General features: G+C 43.0%; 1 protein-coding gene across 1 annotated transcript in view; it reads left to right on the top strand.

The window, feature by feature from the left end:
* The window catches only part of lhfpl7 (LHFPL tetraspan subfamily member 7), a 128,963-nt gene that overhangs the window by 22,303 nt on the left and 85,783 nt on the right, over positions 1 to 20,877 (top strand). Inside the window, exon 2 of the mRNA XM_085363538.1 lies at positions 15,106 to 15,244. Within this exon, the coding sequence (XP_085219664.1) occupies positions 15,106 to 15,244 (139 nt within the window). The remainder of the gene's footprint in view (positions 1 to 15,105; positions 15,245 to 20,877) is intronic.

Here is a 20,877-nt window from a genome sequence, read left to right as displayed (position 1 = left end):
ATCAGAGAGGGAAAAAAAATCTTCATTAGCGTTTGTATTGCGGGCATAGTGCTGATTATTTGACAGTTATTATTAGTCACTATAAGAAAAGCAAGCGGATTTGATCGACAAAACTTTAGATGACGGATTGTATTAATTAGCACGGGTGCGATTAAATCAATTACAATGACTGATTCAGTGACAAAACCCCACAAATGTCATACTTTTCTTTTCATTTATTAATTATTCCATCGTTTTTAAAACTGACATAAATATTGTGATGTTATCTTGTAAAACTGCGTGTATATTGTCATTGAGATGGTTTTTCCCACTAAAAGAGCTAAAGGAACGAATACTATAAATATAAGACCGGATCAAATAAATATTAAAAACCTTCATTTTGCAAGGTTGGATCAAACTCACCACCAGAGATAATTGTGCATTTTGGGAAATTCGAGGCTACTTTGTAATCAGATTACACAAAAAGAAAATAGTTGTGATTTTAGGTTCATCATATAATCACAATTGAGCTGAGCCTATTCAGAGGAGAACAACATCCTGCTTTGGATACGGCAATTGCTTTCGTGTAACAATAGCAGCATTATGACAGTTTGGATTATTTGGTAATTCTAAGTTGCCCATAGGTGTAAATGGTTGTCTGTCTCTCTGTGCTAGCCCTGTGACATACTGGCAACCTGTCCAGTATGTCGGACCCTGATAACGATAAGTGGAAGATAACGAATGGGAGTTTTCATATTTTAAATGTATCATTTTAATCTCAGAGAATACCAAAGAGATTAAAACATCTCTGCAAAGGCCTTGTTCTGGTTTTATTACAACTCAATTAACTTTTTTTGTAATTCATATTTTATCATCTGTATTCAATATTTTGTCATCAGTTCTTAAATAAAAATAAATAGCTTGCATATTAAAATCAGTCTGTTATTTATAATTTATGGCAGTCGTGATTTAGCTGACCGTGCGTTAGCCTCTAAATGAACTAAGAGCACCAGTAATACTTCAAGAGAAATGTGCTTTTCGGGTAATTAATTTTACTAGTTTGAGTAGGTGGGCTGGTAAAGAGCTACTAGATGGGTAAAGCATACACAGATGGAGCCTTACTGTATGTGGGTTGTGGTGTTATTATGGCAGTGTGAGGGACTACAGTATTTTCTTTTAAGGTTTTTTAAAAGTGCTCCTCCCTCCCGCTCCATTTCTTTCGCACTCCCCCATCCTCTCATCTCACACTCTCCCATCATCCCGTTGTCTCTCCTGCAGTGCTGTGATTTTTTTTTTTTTTTTTGGGTGTAAAAAGATCAACTGTAATTTTTGGATCGGGCCTCTTTGTGCGCCGTTTAAGCTCTGATGTTTGTTAGGATGCCAAGCCTAGGTTTGTTCTAATGAGCAATGATTAAGTTATGGTCTCTCTTTTTTCCCCTAAATGCATTCAGTGCTTCATTTCAGATTTTAAACAGTCTGCTTTTCATCTATTTCTTATTAGCAGCTGTCTTCAAAGCCAAGAGACAAAACAAGACAAATGCCACTGCTGGGATCTTTTGCAGAGATTCAGGAGGGAGGACGAGTGGAAGGTTTGACACCAAAGTATCAGATGCACGATAATTCAATTACAACATCCACTGAGAGACAAGAGAAAGGAGAAACTTTGCCTGGGGTTGCTTCCTTTTCACTACTCTTCGCCCCCACACCAGCAGCAGCAGTAGCCTATTATCTGAGCCGAATAAAAACCGCTGGCCTGGTTCTGAGGATGTCATCATTAAACTGGGCTTTGAGGGATCCCATAGAGTTTCAAACCAGCTATTTGATGCTCCTGCCTGATCTGGCCCAATTGTGTGATCTATTATAAATTAGAGAGCAATGGAGAGAACAGAGAAGAGGTGGTATTAAGGAGTTTCTACTGCAATGGAGCCATATACCACCTGAAATAACCCATCCATCCTCCCACCCCGCATTTCTATCTCTTCTATAGAGCCTCATCCAAATTTTTAACTGAGTCAGACACAAAGTAAAAAGGATAGAATCGGGGAGAAAAAGGACTTTGCTGATGCTGCTTGTTGTTTGGATGCATTGCCATGTGGAGTAGATGATGTTTCTGATGTGAGGTTTTGGAGGCACATGGCAGCAGGCGGAGGCACAGTGATGAATCTCTGCAAACACTCTGCTCTGGCCAGGGAAGAGCTGCGGCTCTGATCTCTGCGCTGTAGGAACACAGTGGGAATCAGCCACATAATGACTGGCATGTGTTTGCTCGTGTGTAGGCAGGTGATGCTCAGCGCTGCCAGACTGATGCTTGATCACTTGTCATAAAGTTCCTGATTAACTTTATTATCATAAAGAGAACCAAGTATATGAGTCCTTATCATCATCATCATCATCATCATCATCATCAACAACTTTTCTCTTAAAGCCCACTTTTGATTTTTCAGTGCTTCTTTTTTTCTAAATCAGCGGGACATGCAGGTCTGCACCGTTTCATGTAGTGTTGAGCGATGGGTATTTTTCTCTGAGCACTGCCTGAAATAGCAGCTTCTCTCTGTGTCCTATAACCCCCCACCCCTACCCCAAAAGAGTCTCTTCCACATGAGTCACTGTCTGCCGTGCTGCTCCACCTGAGGGTTTCATAAAGATGATTCTCCTTTGGGATCATACCAGCATGCATCTATTTCCTCTTCCTGAAGTGAAACTAGAGCTGGTGGTTTATGTCTTTCTCCTGCAGTTCTGGGACCAGAGCCCTGCTGAAGATTTTTTTTTGGCAGGCTGGCAGGTACCTCAGGCAGTTTATATTCACATAGACTTCTATTCATAGACTGAAATAAACCTTTTTTTCCTTCTAAAAGTCTCAAAAAATGGAAAACATGATAGAACATAATGGCTTTTACTGTGCAAAAAGGTTCAGTAATTTCTCTCTGGAGTAATCTTTGGTCGTATTTTCTCTTTTGTTGGTGTGGAAATGTTTAGGCTGCCATCCCCCCCCCCCTTTCTTTGAACATCAATGATGTTGTCCTTCCTGCCATGGAATTGCTTTTGTTGGCTGCATTTTTTTTTAAAGTAGAAGCCAAGAAACAAATAAGGGAAAATGAAGTGTGGCAAAGACGAAATGTTGGAATCACAAATGAAAATTTTAGTGACAGAAATAACCGGTAGACTGTGGAATTCTCAGAAAGCGTTGTCGTTGCTTTCAAATCATTCAGAAATTTACTGAAGAGTCACATAATCTGCTTATAGTTGATTAATACCATAATTTGCTTGCTTCAGGCTCACAGTGAGATTGCGTTGGCTGTGAAGTTAGCGATTTGTTTATGGTGACAGGTCGAAGTGCATCTTTGGCTCGTTGATCAGCAATAATGTGGATTTATTCATCAGCCCTGGAGCCCACAAGTGAAGTCTCTTTGGTCTCCAGGTGGTACAGCAGGAGGTAGTTAGTGGCCTGGCAGGGACGCAGCTGCCTGCAGCTTCGGGCAAACTGGAACCAGGCCAACTACACTGGAGCGCCGTGAGCTTGACCAGATTTACCCCTTAAAAAATGTGCTGAGTCCAGAAAGTTGAGTAACCAGTACTCCAGTGCTGTCATAAAACTATCGTGCACCTGTTTTTTATGATTCAGTGGGTAATTCTGAGGAGGCCGGGTGAAAAATTACAAGTGGGTCAGTGCTGCAAACTGCATTTTTCCAGTCACAGTAAAAAGGATATGTTCTGTCAGATATTATAGAGTTAATGCACCAGGTGGATTGTATTGCCTCTAGCTACTTGCTTCTGTATAGGTGTGCAGGTAGGTGTAGGTGTGCATATTATTAATTGTTACTGCAGTTTTGCAGGTATTTCAGTCTGTGTGATACAGAACAAGTAGAATCTACAAATGCAGCTTTCTAACCAGGCTTCCTACTGTGAACCAGAAACTTAACCAAATATGGTTATTTCCAAAAAATGCTAAAGTGAAGCTACGAACAGGAGCCCACAAACCAGCGGGTGTTGTCCGACTTTAATGCGCAGTCTATGCTTGGATCCAACTTCCTACCCTGAGCTGTGGTCCAAATCAAACATCCCTCCATGCCACATACACTGCATGCCCCACAAAGTTAGCAGTAAAACGTTATGTGTGTTTTCTTGTCTCATCAGGAGTGTTTCCTGCATGAGCACATCTCAGGTCATTCAGCTGTGTGTGTGCGTTTTGTATAGTAGGTGTGTGAAAGCAACAGTGTCTAAGAGATTCCCACTGTGTTTTCATTTAACATGACACCGAAGAATCGACACCACATTAAAGCATTGCATTGCAGCAGGGAGCGTCTCGTGTGGGTTCTTGCAAAAACTACACGTGATGAAGATGAGGGACTTTTTATGCCCCTGGGTGGGCAAAAATGACAGCATTTATCTAATGAGTTATAGCTGCAAACAAGCTAAACACCCAGATAGAAAAGTAGTGTCTCAGCAAACATATTTAAACATTTTGCAGGCTGTGTAGTCTCTGTGTGACAGACGGAGTAAGCATTGTGAAGAAAAAAACAACATACAAGCAAAACAGCCTCAGTGAGTCAGCTTCTAAAGTGAGATTAATGCAGAAAATTTGGCTTCTTCAGACAACACAAAAATGTGCTGAAACTCAGAAATCTGCCCCCTGGAGCACAGACTGAATTATTTAACTTACATTTTTCAATTATTAATTTTAATGTCATTATTTTGATAAAAATTCTTCACATCTCCCACTACATAATCACATCAGAGCTGGCACTTGACCTTACGCGCTCCGCTATCATGAAATGTAAGAAAGTCTAATGCAAAGTTTCGTGAAGTTGCAGCAGGGTGTGTTATCTTAAAGGTTCATAAAGATTTCTGAGCTAAGAAGAATTTAGAAAACGTGAGCTCGAGTAACGGGGCGAAGTCGTGGTTTGGAAAGAACCTGGTAACAAAAACATACGTGAGGATTATTAAGGTTAAATCCTTTAAATATGGCTTCAAATATTTTGAGTAGTTTTTTTTTCTTTTTACAAAATAGCAAAAGTTTATTGTACGAGATGGGGTGGATCGTCTTGACAATACCAACGTGCATTAAAAAAAACCTCCGAAATGTGTCTGTGTGTCGGACAAACACTGCAGTGATAAATTTGAGGGACAGGCGGAGGGCATAAAGTGGAAACAGTGGAGGGATTTTCCATTTAAACTACCGAGACCACACAGACATTAGAAAAGATACGCTGCTGCTTGTCGGTCTTTGTAACCCTGTGAAGGAATGAAAGGATGTGTGAGGTTTCTTTCCCGTGAACCACTGCTGGGAGACAGAACGGTAGAAACGAATGTCAAAGTAGAGAAAATCTATCAAGTTTAGACACCAAAACGTCCTTTTCTGTGCTGAAAAACACATCTCTTTGAGAATGTATTCTCTCGTGTTCCTGAAGAACGAATTACGCGAGGCTGACTTCTGTACGGACAATAAACACACAAAAAACCAAAACAATTTAAGACCTTTTTCTGCTACTGCTAGGACTGAAGATTTCATCATTGTTTGTCCTTTACTGCACTGTTTCCCAAGATTCCCCAAGTCTGAGTAATAGTGCATGGTTTTAAACCAAGCTGGTGTCCCCAGTTTGTGCCTCTTGCTTATTAGCATTACATTTGAGTCACAGTGGTGGCCATTGATTTCTCAGGGAGTTTAAAAGCCCAGAGACTCAACATTCAGAAAACAGCTTAAGGCCCACTGCAGTTTTTGATCCTCAAAAACTCTTTTAAACCAACTGTGTGAAAAAATATTCTATCTGTCGCATGTTTTTTGCAACTCTGCAGCGCTTTCTTCCACGGATTAGTCAGCCAATAATCTTTCAGCGGTTTATACTCTAAATATGATATTGCACCAGAAAAGATCCTTTTGGTCCAGACTGAATCAGCTGTCCATTAAATTTCTTGTAATCTAAACAAAGTTGCCCCCAACTTTTCCCCTATAGTGTCACTGTAAAAGGTCATGGGCTCATTTCCAGTTCTGTCAGTATTCATTATTCACTACTAAAAAAAACAGGATCCACAATTCAAAGGGATCGTTCTGAGCCTTAGCCTGTCTGAAACAAGATGTTTTGGCTCCTCTCACTTTGAGGCCATCCTCCTTTGAATCCAGCTTTCTTCTTGGCTTTGGCAAACGCAAGGTTTGACATGATACAGAGCCAAAATTAGGAAGAGATCATTTGAAAGTGAGTGTTTCGAGGATGCCCAAACCTGAGCTTTGGTATAGCAAAGGTATTGCTTGTGCAAAGTGTTAATTTCGTTGAGCAGTCATTTTCAACATTGTTTTCATCAAAACGAGACGGAGCCCGTTCTCATTCCCGATGCGTAGCATACCAACGATTTTTCACGTCCCAAGGCGTCCCTCAAGAACGCGAAAGGTAACCTTCCGCATTCCAGAGTGACGCACCGGGTTGTGGATGGAATCCAATAGATTGACCCCGGCGGTAAGACACGTTCCAGCCTTGTATTCCAGCCCTAAACCTATCCTTAATCCTAACCATGACCTTATCCCTAACCTTAACCACAGCATTAATGGTGTTAGATAGTGTTTTCCAAAGCGATTAAAGTAGAATAAATGTACATGTGCAGATCGTGTTGTGAGATGATAACTAAATAAAAACTAAAGCACAAGAGCAAATGCTATGATGGAAAGTATTGATACTTTCATGAATAATGAATAAAAATTAGACAAGATCCAATCAGAACTAATTAAGTTGTGTGAAAAGGCGGGATGAGTTTGGAAGTGATCCAATCAGAAGTAATGTACTTGTGCAGTGGAGAAACAGGGTGGGGTGGGTGGAGCTCCTGTGTTTCTCATGAAAAACACAACAAAATGTCAAGAATTGGAAGGAAGAGACTGACTTTTACGCTTTTACAATTGTTTACGGCTAAATTAACTTTAGATTTAGTCTATGATAATCTTATGATCTTAAGTGGTCTAAAACTAGACTAAAACTAAAGGAAATTAGAATTTTAGATGCCTAAAATCAAAATCAAAGTTACATACATATATATGACACAACATAAGAAGGAACACTTGGGTCCCTGTGTTTTTGTACACACATCAGTGATGCTCAGAGGACGCCATTGTCATGTGAAATCTTCCGTTTGCCCATTTGTGCCATGCAAATGCAAATGCTCACATTCCTGTAAACAAACCTGGCTCTGTGTTACCAGCTTTTACATTCATTCTTTATCTCAGTAAAATTCATCTCCACTGTACTTCACTGCCCACAAACATGTATCTCATATTCTGCCGCTCGTCCCTCTTTAAACAAGTGGTTTTCTATGGCTGATAATATCTTGTGCATTTCATGACTCTGTGTTTCCACCTCATGGCCTTACAATAGGAATTCCCCTCTGAACGTGTATGTTGTACTCTCCATGACTCTCTGTTTGCGTCCCAGTGAGTGTCTGTGTGTCTGTGTGAGAGGGTTCAAGAGGGAAAAGCATGCACTCCCATGTCCTCCTAAGTGCTCCTGAATGTCACATCCTATCTGCAGCCTGTCCCTGAGGCACAAATGGACACTCCATCCACTTGTCAGGTGATTAATCTCCGCTCCTCTCTCTCTCTCCCTCGTCTCCTCTCCGCCTCGCATTCGCTCTGCACACACACCTTCGTCGGCCATTCTCCGGACCACCACACACACACACACGCGCATACTTATCCAAATAACGCTCCCTCTCTGAGTCACTTCTCAGTGAAGATCAATGAGGGGACGGATGCATAATTCAGCACATTGCTTTAGAGGCCGTTGTGGGGGGGCTTTTTTCTATTAGTGCTCAGAATGGCAGCGTAATCGTGGTTCTACTGGAAGATGATGAAGTTGCACGACAAGCGCAGAGGGCAGCACAGGTGAAAGGAAGCAGTTTATGGAAAGAGGAGCGGACAGGAGAAATCTCAGCTGATTCCTGTATAGGCGTGTGTGATGGCTGAAGCAGAAAGACCTCTGGTGGTTAGGAAGCGTCCCAGGAAGCTGCGTTACAGTGCAAATGGGATTCTCAAGGCAGAACACGTCGAGGCTGATGCTTTAGTGCGACTGCTCGGCTTTGCTGAATGCTGATTACTGATGGAAGGGCTGAGGCAAGCACACAGAGGATGAGGCAGCAGTTGAGTGCAGATGATACACCTGCACAGGTTCACTACAGTATATACTAAAGCACGCACACAATAGAGCGCTCCAGCAATATGGTAAACTCGTCACGTCTGCTTATTGCTGGATCTGCAGTGCTCTCTCTTCACCTCTTGTCCTCCATAAAGACGAGGCATTCGATTGTAAAGTGGAGGAGTTATTTCTGTCAAGGGCCGGCGCTGAGCATTAACTGTCTCCTCCGCCCGCCGCTTCTGGAGAGCAGAAACCCTCCATTTTCCACAGCCCCACGCTGAAACATTTTGCCCTTCCGTCCAGACTCGGAAAGGCAAAGTGCGTTTAATGAGACATGTCTTGCAATCTCCATCTTGTAACTCCCCATTGAAGAGACAATGAAATTTCATTGGCCCGTACAGTGTAATCCCAGACTTCCATAATGTAATTTGAAATCAAAGAGTCCCCTTCATGATGTCCCTTTATTACTCAAAGCAGCTGGATGGCGCTTTTTTGTGTGGTTTTTTGTATCGGAGCAGGTTATTGGTCTCCAGCAGGCTGAGGATGTGGATCATTTATTGTGGAAAACCAATAAAGCTTCTTTATGACAGTGCCAGGTAGGCTTACATTTGTATCATTGCTTGTAGCCTTTAGTTTTTATCAACATTGTAACACTTGAGTGGTTATATTAGAGGCTGCTGCAGGCCAGTTAGGACCATTGTGGGATTAAATGGTGCGCTCGTGGATTATTCTCTGTATTAATTGCGATTGTGACGTTGACGTTGCGCCTTGAGTGCTTGAGCACACCTTGAGTCACAACATCCTGAGAGGATTAGTTTCCAAAACAAGTTTTCAGAGTGCAGCAGAGTGGAAGACAAAGAGATTAAGACATGTCTGCTTGTCTCATTTTGTATTCAGCTCAAAATATATATATATTTTTCCCCTCGTCACAATTTTCCACTCTTTCAACCCTCCGCGTGTGTCTCCAGCTGTTGCGGTGGCTCGACCAGTTATTCACACATAATTACAATCTATTTAGGAGGAATCAGTGAAAAGACCAGCACTCTTAGCAGCTCATTTTCTACTAAATTAACTTGCGCTCCGAACGACTCAAGTACAGGCCTCCTAAATATTTTTGCATTGTCTCTAAGTAAAATAGATTTTTTTTTCCATTAGAGCACACTCACACATGAACACAGTGTTGGAATTTGATGAATTGGGACACCGTTAATTGAAATGTTGGTTGTTTTCCTGTAAAAATAGCCCTGTAGTGCTCTGATAGCCTTTATTAGTCTCTGGGGCTGTGTTTAAATGGCACACAGAGAATGTCATGTGCATAAATCTATTACTGCTTGCAGATAAATAAGCTGGTACTTTCCTATATGAGACATGATGTACCTCTAAGTGTCACAGTGAATTGAGAACAGCAGGGTGGGAGGTACGCTGCACACTCTGAGCCCACGGGGCACGCCGAGATCAAGCAGTGGAGAGAAACGAGACATTCCCCTGCATACATGAATATCATTCTGGTTAGAGGGGAAGATGAACAAAGGACACCGAAGTTAATGCCTTATCTGGATTTTTAAGTGCACATTATCTATTCTTATTTCACTGACATGCAGGCATAAAGAAACTAAGAAAAAAGGAAAAGCAGCTGTGGTCTTAATGGCATATAAGAAGCATCTACAGTATATTAGGTATTTGTATCTTAACTATCGATCACATGACTGCTTACATGCGGAGGGGGTGGTGGAATTGATCAGTCCTAGTTATCAAAGAGTAAATCCATAAGGGGATAAATGTAGTCTCTGCAGAAGCTCCTTAAAGCTGTAGCTCTTCAAGTCGTCGCCAACAGGCGGCCATACTGCTCGTAGTCTAACCGAATGGAATTATACAAGAAAATTACATTAATGCTAAATTTATTACCGTAGCAAACTCTTGCAAATTGAAAGTCTGATTGAATATGCATGATGTCTATTTGTTTATTTATGTTTGATTTTGTGCAGAAACCGTGATGGTGAAGGTTACAAACTATGAAAACTTTTTAAAGTTTCACTCAGTCAGCCCCAGAGGTTCAGCTTGCTTCCCTCCTGCACTGTCTATATAGGCAGCACACTCAGTTAAAAATCCAAACTCAGTGTGTAAAAACTAGACTCGAGTTGACACGTTGGCATGAGACAGTACGTGCAGCCTATTCAGGTTGCACGGGCAGCCCACAGCTCCTCTAGGATGGCACTTCCATACAAGATGTCAGAAGACGGTTTACTGTGTTTTCCAGCACAGTCTAAAGAGTGTGAGGGAAATACCAGGAGACTGCCATTTGTCAGAAGAGCTGGGCAGGCCTGGAGAAGGGCATAAACCCAGCAGAAGGACCTGCTGCTTTGTGTGAGGAGAAATAGGAGCACTGCCAGAGGCCTACAGAATCCAATCCAATCCAATCCAATTTTATTTATAAAGCACTTTAAAATACCCAGCACAGGAACAAAGTGCTGTACAGAAAATAAGTTAAAACAATAGAATAACAAAAAACAGCAAATTAAATAAATAAAACACATAAGACATAAAATTAAAACAGCCCTATGTTAAAGCAAAAACAAGATAAAACAGCATCGAATCACCTAAAAACAACTAAAATAAAAATAAAAAACCAACATCTCACGTGGTGTCAAAGGCCAGGGTAAAGAGGTGGGTTTTCAAGAGTGACTTAAAAACAGATAAAGAAGTGGCCTGTCTAATCTCTAAAGGAAGCTCGTTCCACCGTTTGGGAGCTGCTACAGCAAAAGCACGATCTCCTCTAAGTTTACGCCCAGTCCTGGGTATCTTCAGGAGCAGCTGATCAGCTGACCTGAGAGAGCGGGTGGGTGTATAAGGCTGTAGCAGCTCAGAGAGATAAGATGGAGCTAGGCCATGGAGAGCTTTAAAAGTAAATAAAAGAATTTTAAAATGAATCCTAAAAGAAATGGGCAGCCAGTGAAGTGAAGCTAAAACAGGGGAAATGTGCTCAAACTTTCGAGTGCCAGTTAAAAGACGAGCTGCGGCATTTTGCACCCTCTGTAGATGACTAATATATAATGCACTGACCCCTATATAAAGTGCATTACAGTAATCCAGCCGAGTGCTAACAAAGGCGTGGATCACTGTCTCAAAGTGCTGCCGTGAAAGAATTGGCTTTATTTTTGCCAGCTGCCTGAGGTGAAAGAAGCTAGATTTTACCACGGCCTTAATTTGATTATCAAACTTTAGATCACAGTCCACTTTGACCCCCAGGTTTGTGACAGTTGGCTTAACATACTGTGCCAGGGAATCTACATACACATTGGGGGTCTCAGTGGGGCTGCCAAAAACCATCACCTCTGTCTTTTTATCATTGAATTTTAAAAAGTTAACAGACATCCAAGCCTTAATGTCATCGAGACACTGAAGTAATGGCTGTGTAAGGTATCTGCCTTTTTTCTTTAGAGGGACATAGATCTGACAGTCATCAGCATAAAAGTGGAAAGCAATGCCGTGCTTTCTCAGTACAGAACCAAGAGGAAGCAGATATAAAGAGAAGAGGAGGGGGCCTAGAACTGAGCCCTGTGGGACACCACACAAGAGGGGAGCGGAGGATGACGCATAGTCACCAAGGCTGACACAAAAAGTTCGCCCCGTCAAGTAGGACCTGAACCACTCCAGTGCTGTGCCCCTAATGCCCACCCAGTGCTCCAAACGAGAGAATAAAATGGCATGATCCACGGTATCAAACGCAGCTGTCAAATCTAAAAGCACAAGAACAACACAGTCCCCAGCATCAGTCGCTAAAAATATGTCATTAAAAACTTTTAAAAGGGCTGATTCAGTGCTATGAAAGGGTTTAAAACCAGATTGGAAAACCTCTAAAACATTTTGCTTTTCCAGGAAGGCCATTATTTGGCTGTAAACTACCTTTTCAAGAATTTTGGAAAGAAAAGGTAGTTTGGAGATAGGCCTGTAATTTGCAAGAACCATAGGATCAAGAGCAGGTTTTTTAATCAGGGGTTTGACTACTGCATGTTTAAAATCTTTAGGGACAACACCTGACATCAGACTATGGTTTACCAGCTCAAGCACCAAAGGACCAACTGTAGGTAACACCTCTTTTAAAAGTCGAGGAGGGACAGCATCATTTGGAGACCCTGCAGGCTTAAGATGACCAACAGTCTCCTTTAAAAAGGATAGAGTCACAGGCTCAAACCTGTCAAAGACAGCAGAGCAGGAAACAGAGACTGAGAGGTCGTGAGCATGAGGAGAGATTTGAGCCCTTGTGGAGGAGACCTTCTCGATAAAAAAGTGTAAAAAATTTTCACAGGCTTCTGATGAGGGCTCAATACAGAATGACCTTCAGCAGACTACTGACCAAACTGTAGGAGACACAAAGGTGGAAAGAAGGCCTGATGTCCTTTAGTGGGATCAGTGCTCACAGCCCAGCATTGTGCAGCTAGAATATATTAGTCTACTTCTTTAAAGTCAATAACAAGTTTTCTTTCCATGTATTTAAAATATGTAAGATTAGGCTCCCTTAATACTCTGTTTAAATAAAAATTGTGTTTATTACATTAAAAAGAATTATTCATACCCAAGGAGCATGAATAACCAAGATCAGTATCTTCAGAATAGACAAGCCTATGGGATAAAAAAAAATGGTGTCCCAGCCACATCAGGTCATTCATCACTTTTTCGTGCCCTCTGCAAACAGCTTTGGAACTCATTACAGTCAGAGCGGCTTGCCATCTTTATGTATTTAGTCGTTTGCTTGTTTTTTCTGTATCTGTAGTGTTTTATTTAAATGCTCAAACCGGTGAGGAGGTTTTCTCCATTTGCTTGCACGCTTGTTTGTGCTGTGTGGAGCTCTCTGGGCAGCTGTGCATGACAAAGGAAGACCTAAGTGGCCAGATGCTGCTCTGCTGGAGGACTGAGATATTGTCGCTGGGCTTAACAATGATGGAATTAGACTTTAAATTAAATTTAATGAAACCTTTAATGTTCCTCCGAATGATTTGCAATAAAATCACTTATCTGCTCAGGGAGTTCCTTTTTATTGCTTTATAGCTGTATTCAAGGTGCCCTTGAGCAAGGCACTTAGCCTACACTTCTTAAGAAGCTAAGCCAGATGTAAATGTGTGCAAATGCACTGTTTATGTATGCTGTCCATTTGTGAAGCAGACCGCATATTCTCTGCAGACCTGGACAAATAAAGGTCAAAAGAATAATGATCATCATTGCCACCAACATTACAGCACTTCAGTATTTCCCTGCTCCCCTTTCTGCCAAACACCCAGAACAAGCTAATTAAATCTTCTGTCGGGCATGGAAATCACTCCGCTTTCATCCTCCCTCCATTCACGTCAGTCACATCAGGAACATGCATAATGACACGTGTTTTAGGGCTGTAATTCCCCTGTGAATGTTAGACATTTCCCTCTGATCGCCCCCGCCCGCATGCTAATCGCTGATGTGGCGCTGTTTTGAGCCTGCTGTCTGTGCGCCGTGCTTGTCGACGACGGACACCTTTTAAAGTGTGCTGATGAGGGTGTGTGGGGGCTTCCTCGAGAGTCAGTTTGAGAGGATATGCAGATCAAACCACTCCACAAAGACACACAGGTTGTTCGAACTCACTCGCACACAGACACACTTTCTCTCAGGGCTAACGCACTGTGTGGCTTTTAAACTTAGCTGCCACTTTTTAGGAGTCTCTAAAAGTAGAAGCAGGAGAGGACAGGTGAGCACAGTTGATCCCGGTGAAAAACAGTTAAAACATTCACAGGACAAAGAGCCAAATTCCCCAGGATGCATGTTTATATAAACTTAGTACAAAAAGAAGGAATTTTGTCTAGCTCAGTTATTTCTTTGATGTAACAATGCTTTGTGGCAATGAATCTTATACTGTTGGAAAGCCAGTTTATTTCCCTTATAATGAGCCCATCTTTGTAAGGTATGAACAGCAGAGTTGAGTATGTGGGTTGCACCAATAAAAAACTTGCCAAATCTGCTTTGGAACCGAACTCTATCCTCCAAGATGGCCACACTCGCCCCCACAGAGCGGGGTTTATCAGAGACTACCTCCAGAATTTGGGAGTGGAGAGGATGGAATGGCCTGTGTGCAGTGCTGACCTCAACCCCACTGAACATTTGTGGGATCAGCTTGGACGTGCTGTTCTTACCAGGGTGACCAACGCAACCACATTGGCTGACTTGCAGCAACTGCTGGTTGAAGAATGGGACGCCATCCCACAGCAGTGTGTGACCAAGCTCGCTACCAGCATGAGGAGGAGGTGCCAGGCTGTTGTGGCTGTGCATGGGTCTTCTGCATGCTACTGAGGCCTCTGTTTGTTAAGAAGACATGTTTAACTCGCCAATAGTTCTCGTTGCTTCAGACTTCAATCATCCAATCCAAGACACCAAAACACCAAACAAGAGCAGCTGTTTGGCATTGGCAAAGAAGATTTGGTAACGTTTTCATGAGCTCAACCCATATACTCAATGTGTTCCTTACAAATGCGGCACCATCAAAGGAAAACAAACAGGCTTTCCAACAGTATGAGATTTAATGGCAAGAAGCATAAAAAAAATCGACCAAACACCTTACTTTTTGTTCTAAGTTTAGTTGTGGTTTATCATAAAAGTTGTGGAGGAATGTCTTCTCTCTGTTGGCCTTCTGCCTCTGTTTGGCTTCTCCTGCTCTCAGCATGTGTGTGATTAAGTGAAGGTGTAATGAATAAGGACAGTGCCCTCTTGTTTGGCCTTGCATTGCTGTTTTCCAGCTGAGAGAGCTAATAACCTGTTAGTGGGGGATTAACTGTGAGATTACACAATACCAAAGTAAAGACTTTTTGGCTTTGGGGATTGGTTTCGAATTTAGTAACAAATTCCAAATCTTTGACAGTGAGGTAATGACAGGAGCTTTCCACATTTGCTCCCGCTGCTCAAAATGTGGGTTTATCGACGTGGTGCTCAGAGTACTTGCGGGCGAATCGGTGGAGATAAAATGAAATTGTCCTGTGTTTGTGTTTTTCCTCAGACCAGTGCGGTGCTGTGTTCGGGAGGCTGTGCTCTGCTGGCTGTCAGCTCCCTGTTGGCCATCATCACCATCTTCCTGCCCAGTGGAGGATGTGAGAGAAGGATCTGCACCCTGGCTGGATACATGCAAATGGCTGCAGGTCGGTAGAGACGTGAAGACACAAGGCACAATCGCATACATACATACCGATCCATAAATGTATAATTTTTGAGATAAGAGATTACCTACTTATGAAAGATGATGAAAAAAATATTTTTAATTGAACTGATGCTGTAAGACATCCTTCCATGCTCTATTAGACTATTAGATGCATTCTAATAGCACTGCCTGTTACTGGGATTCTATATAAAAAATACAAATAAACAGCTGAACTTGCCCATCAGTCAAAAACAAGAGCAAAAAAAAGACACAACTTGAGGACAGCTGCAGCTAGGCAACAACAGTCCGCATGGAGGGACTAAGCGAGTGAGATGAAGGCGAGGATGGATTTAGAGCCTGCGGTAAAAAGACAATTATGCCTCCTTAACACAGGTCATTGGTTCAGAGCTACATGTGACTTATCAGGCCGCTGGTTTCCCTCTAACGGAGAAGTGGTCCCGTAAACAGAGAGCAGTCGGCACTTGAGCTTAATAAACCAATAACACACCACGGCTGATGTCGCTGCTTAGTACTGGCCTTCACACTTCTTGCTTTGCGCATTGGACCATTTTAATGGCATGTGGTACAAAAGGTGAAGCATTTTTCTGCAGTTGTATTAGACGATACGGTTCATGTGTGCTTTATTTACAGCAGTGTAATTCCTCATTTGTGCGTTAGACCGGCTCTAATATGTGGAAGACGCTTACTGTGCCTCTCCTGGTTTTAAAAATAAACAGTATTTGATGCAGTAATTCTGTGTACACCAGCGGTCCCCAACCCCCGGGCCTCGGACCGGTACCGGTCCGTGAGTCGTTTGGTATCGGGCCGCAAGAGTTGAGGCTCAGGTGTGAAATGTATGGTTTTCAGCGTTTTTATCGGTTTTCAGCGTTATTTTGTTATCGTTTTTATCGTTAACTCGGTTTTCCTGGGTCTTTTCAGGTGTGTTATGAATAAATCTTCTTTTTTTCGGTACCGGTACTAGTTTTATTTTGTTGTATTTATCCGTGACACCTTAAAGGCCGGTCCGTGAAAATATTGTCGGGCATAAACCGGTCCATGGTGCAAAAAAGGTTGGGGACCGCTGGTGTACACACACCATATTAGGGAGGTGACCATGCTGAAAGTTCTACATGTGACGTGAGATTGAGCATCGTGTGTAATAGTCATAGACTGTATATAAAAGATGGAGGTATCATTATGACCTCCATCTTGATGTGGCTGGACGTGACCACGGGGTGGAGTACTAATTCATCAGTCAATTCTTGCAAGCTTCCTTAGCCCCATTTACACAGGATTACAGACTGATTTGGGATTACCTGGCAACCACTGGTCACTAGGGAAAAAAGGAGTATTCCCTGTCGGTGAGTATTTCCTGGAGTATTTCCAGTTTGCCAGCAGTGATTGTTTTGGTCAGTGGCAGAGTTTGCTAGTGCCTCCTCTACTTTCTACAAACACAGCGTTTCCACTGTTGAGAACTGTTTCCTTTTCTGAGAAAGGGCGACTACAGGTGTCCTGACCTGTTTTCTGACATTATATGTAAAAACTTAGGGCTTGAGTTGCCCCTACCCACTCTGTTCAGATGCACAAACCCTTGATTGTTACTTTTTGTCTCCTCTTATTTATTTACATAAACTTTGTCCTCATCTATAGCTTATTTAGAACCCTGCAAGTGGCATTTAACTAAGCATAATTAGAGACTAGATTCATTGGCCAGGTTAAATCTTTATTGACAAAGGTGGACTTTCACAGGCTATGGTTAATGATGTGTTTAAAGTGGTTCTTATTGCTTACAGCCAGACTCTCATACCTCTCTGTCTGACTCCAGTATCAGATCAATGTTGCTTTGGGAAAATGAGAATGAGTCTTTGGCAAGCCTCTGGTGCGTGTTTTTTCATGTGTGTGTGTGTGTGTGTAATCCAGTTCTGTGTGTCTATTATAGCTACAGCTTTTGCTAAATAACAATGCGAAGTGAGGAGCTGGGTCTTTGTTCCGTTTCCAGGTTGACTCTTGTCTAGATAGACAGAGGTTTCACAGAGCCCACAAAGCCCCGAGGAGGGTAGATCAGAAGAGTGTTTGTTTTCCCAGCACTACAAGTATGTGTGTAAGTGTTGAGAGAGTGCTATCAAAGTGGGCTGATAAAATGTAGCAAGCAGATTAAGAACAATGGTTTTCTTTGTGGTGTGCATATCATCAGTTTGGCTTTTGACGGTGTGAGTTTTCTCGCAGATTGGAAGAAATGAACTGCTGGCAAGATTCTCTTTGTCACCTTTCTCCTTCCAGCAAGAAGTGAAACCTGTTTTGATCCCCATGTTTTCTATAGTGACTGTGACAGACAGTGGAAATGTCAACATCCACATGTTGTGCTGTGTTACTATATTTTGGGGTGCTGAAAGTAACTGAGTCAAAAGAAGTGGAGAACATTTTGCTCATCACTACTTAGTTCAGAGTTGATTGGAATGGATTAGAGTAAGGTGTGAATATACAAAGATTCTGACCACGTCATGATCCACCTAATCTCCGCGTACAGACAGAGGCTGAAGCTCTCCAAACCTGTCGTGAGGACCAAAAAACTGTGGAGCAACAAGGCTGTGGAGGAGCTTCGCACGTGTTTGGAGTCTACAGACTGGGACACAATGAAGGCTGCTTCTAACAGCTTGGACGAGTTTACGGACACTGTCACCTCCTATATCCACTTCTGTGAGGACAGCATTGTGCCATCACGCACCAGGGTGAGTTATAACAACGACAAACCCTGATATACTCCTAAACTCAAAAAGCTGTGACTGGAAAAGAGAAAGGCGTTCAGAAGCGGAGACAGGGACTGCTACAGAGAGGCCAAGTACAGGTTCACTAAAGAAGTGGACGTTGCTAAACATCAGCACTCTGAGAAGATGCAGCAGCAGATCTCAGAGAATGACTCGACTTTTACTGCCGTTTTGACGAGTCATCAGGCAGCCTTCACACCTCCAACAGCCCCAACAATAGAGACACTTTGGACACTCATTCCCCCACCTCTCCCCCCTCCATAGAGCCATCACCACCTTCAAACACTTCACCTACAACACCCCTCCTCACCCCACACAAAAGAGGATTTCACACCACCTCCTCCCACCACAACTCTTCATATTCATGAAGCAGGTGTGAGGAAGCAGTTTAAGAGTCTGAATGCTCGGAAAGCTCCTGGCCCAGACGGTGTGTCTCCTGCCACCCTCAGACACTGTGCAAACGAGCTGGCCCCAGTGTTTTCTGGCATTTTTAACTCCTCACTGCAGGCATGTCATGTGCCTGCCTGCTTCAAGTCCTCTACCATAATCCCTGTCCCCAAGAAACCTAGGATCACTGGACTAAATGACTACAGACCCGTGGCTCTGACATCTGTGGTCATGAAGTCATTTGAGCGCCTGGTTCTCTCCTATCTCAAGACCCTCACGGCCCCCCTCCTGGACCCCCTGCAGTTTACATACAGAGCCAACAGGTCTGTAGATGACGCCATCAACATGGCCCTACACTTCATCCTGCAGCATCTGGACTCCCCAGGAACCTACGCCAGGATCCTGTTTGTGGACTTCAGCTCTGCCTTCAATACCATCCTTCCAGACCATCTCCGAGGCAAGCTTTCCCAGATGAATGTGCCTGATCCCATCTGCCGGTGGATCACTGACTTCCTGTCGGACAGGAAGCAGCATGTGAGGCTGGGAAAGAATGTCTCGGACTCCTGGACCATCAGCACCGGCTCCCCTCAGGGCTGTGTTCTTTCTCCCCTGCTCTTCTCCCTGTATACCAACTGCTGCACCTCCACCCACCAGTCTGTCAAGCTAATCAAGTTTGCAGATGACACCACCGTTATTGGACTCATCTCGGACGGGGATGAGTCTGCCTACAGGAGGGAGGTTGAACGTCTGGTGTCTTGGTGCAGCCACAACAACCTGGTGCTGAATGCCCAGAAGACAGTGGAGATTATTGTGGACTTCAGGAAGCACACAGCCCCACTCCCCCCCATCATCCTGACTGACACCCCCATCACCTCTGTGGACTCATTCCGCTTCCTGGGTACCACCATCACCCAGGACCTGAAGTGGGAGCCCACCATCACCTCCGTCATTAAGAAAGCCCAGCAGAGGATGTCCTTCCTGAGGCAGCTGAAGAAATTCAACCTGCCAACACAGACGATGATGCAATTCTACACTGCAATCATCGAGTCCATCCTCACCTCCTCCATCACCGTGTGGTACGCTGGAGCCACTATCAGGGACAAACAGAGACTGCAGCGTGTTGTGCGCTCTGCTGAGAAGGTGATTGGCTGCAGACTCCCATCTCTGCAGGACCTGTACACCTCCAGGACACTGGGGCGTGCAGCTCGGATCTCAGCTGACCCTTCTCACCCTGGACACAGTCTGTTTGACCTGCTCCCCTCAGGCAGGAGGCTCCGGTCCATTCGCACCAGAACCTCTCGCCATAAGAACAGTTTCTTCCCCTCTGCTGTTGAACACATGAACAATAACCGTATGACTGTTCCCACCACTAACACATGACCCTACGCTGTGTTCACTGCATCATTCCATGTTTGGCACTGATCACCACCTGCACTCATGTATATATCTATCTACGTAGCACTTTTAATTCTTATTCTTATTTTTATTTTTTCATGTCTATTTAAGCGTAATTTATGACAGTATGTTTGCACTGAAGCACCGCAGCAATTTGCTAATGTTGTAAACCTGCTCAACATTTGGCAATAAAACCCTTTCTGATTCTGATTCTGATTCTGATTTGAGCTTTAGTCACTTAGAAGAGGTGTTTCATGTTTCATTAAAGCAACATTAGATAGAGTGCAAACTAATGGAGCAGAATAGATAGCAAGGATGTATTTGATGGATGAAATGTGTAGATGATATATAAACTGATGTGATTATGCCATTTAAAAAATTGCATGCCTTTGATGTTTTGCATTGTCTAATGTTTAGATTGTCTATGAGTGTTGCTTTCACCATGTAAATGGTTAATGGACTGGTATTTATGTAGTGCCTTTCTACTTGTTTGAGCACCCAAAATACTTTGTTAATACAAGTCTCATTTATCCGATCACACAGACAGTCATACAATGTTTTTATCTATGCCTAAGCGCTTTCTAACTTTCACACACACACTCACATGGATACATCAGGGGTTCACTTTCTTGCCCAAGGGTACTTCGGAATGCAGACTGAAGGAATCAGGGATTAATCCACTGCCATTCCGATGGTAGATGACCCACTGTTCAACCTGAGCCCCTGCAGGCTCTAAGCACCTAAAGCACCGGGTATTCCCAAGTACCGTATTTTCACGACCATAAGACGCACTGTACTAAAAGGCGCAGTCTCAGTTATGTGCGCCATTACTGTATTTAACACACACATAAGGCGCACTGGATCATAGGGCGCAGACAAGTACCGTATGCGTATTTAAAAATAAAGCGGGAGCAAACCCGAGTTCGGTACCTTACTCACATTTTTATTACCAGTAATCATCATCATCAACAACACACAAGCATACAAGTGTGCATATTTAAAAAATAAAGCAGGAGCAAAACAAAGTTTGGTACTCACATTTTTATCATCAATCAAACCTATCGAAGTCCTCATCCTCTGTGTCTGA

The sequence above is a fragment of the Diplotaxodon limnothrissa genome, linkage group LG10, assembly GCF_057381915.1.
Source record: "Diplotaxodon limnothrissa isolate DT_005_m linkage group LG10, D_limnothrissa_male_GT1.1, whole genome shotgun sequence".
NCBI lineage: Eukaryota > Metazoa > Chordata > Actinopteri > Cichliformes > Cichlidae > Diplotaxodon > Diplotaxodon limnothrissa.
Note: the sequence above shows the minus strand (reverse complement) of the source record. Positions and strands in the feature narration are given on the sequence as shown.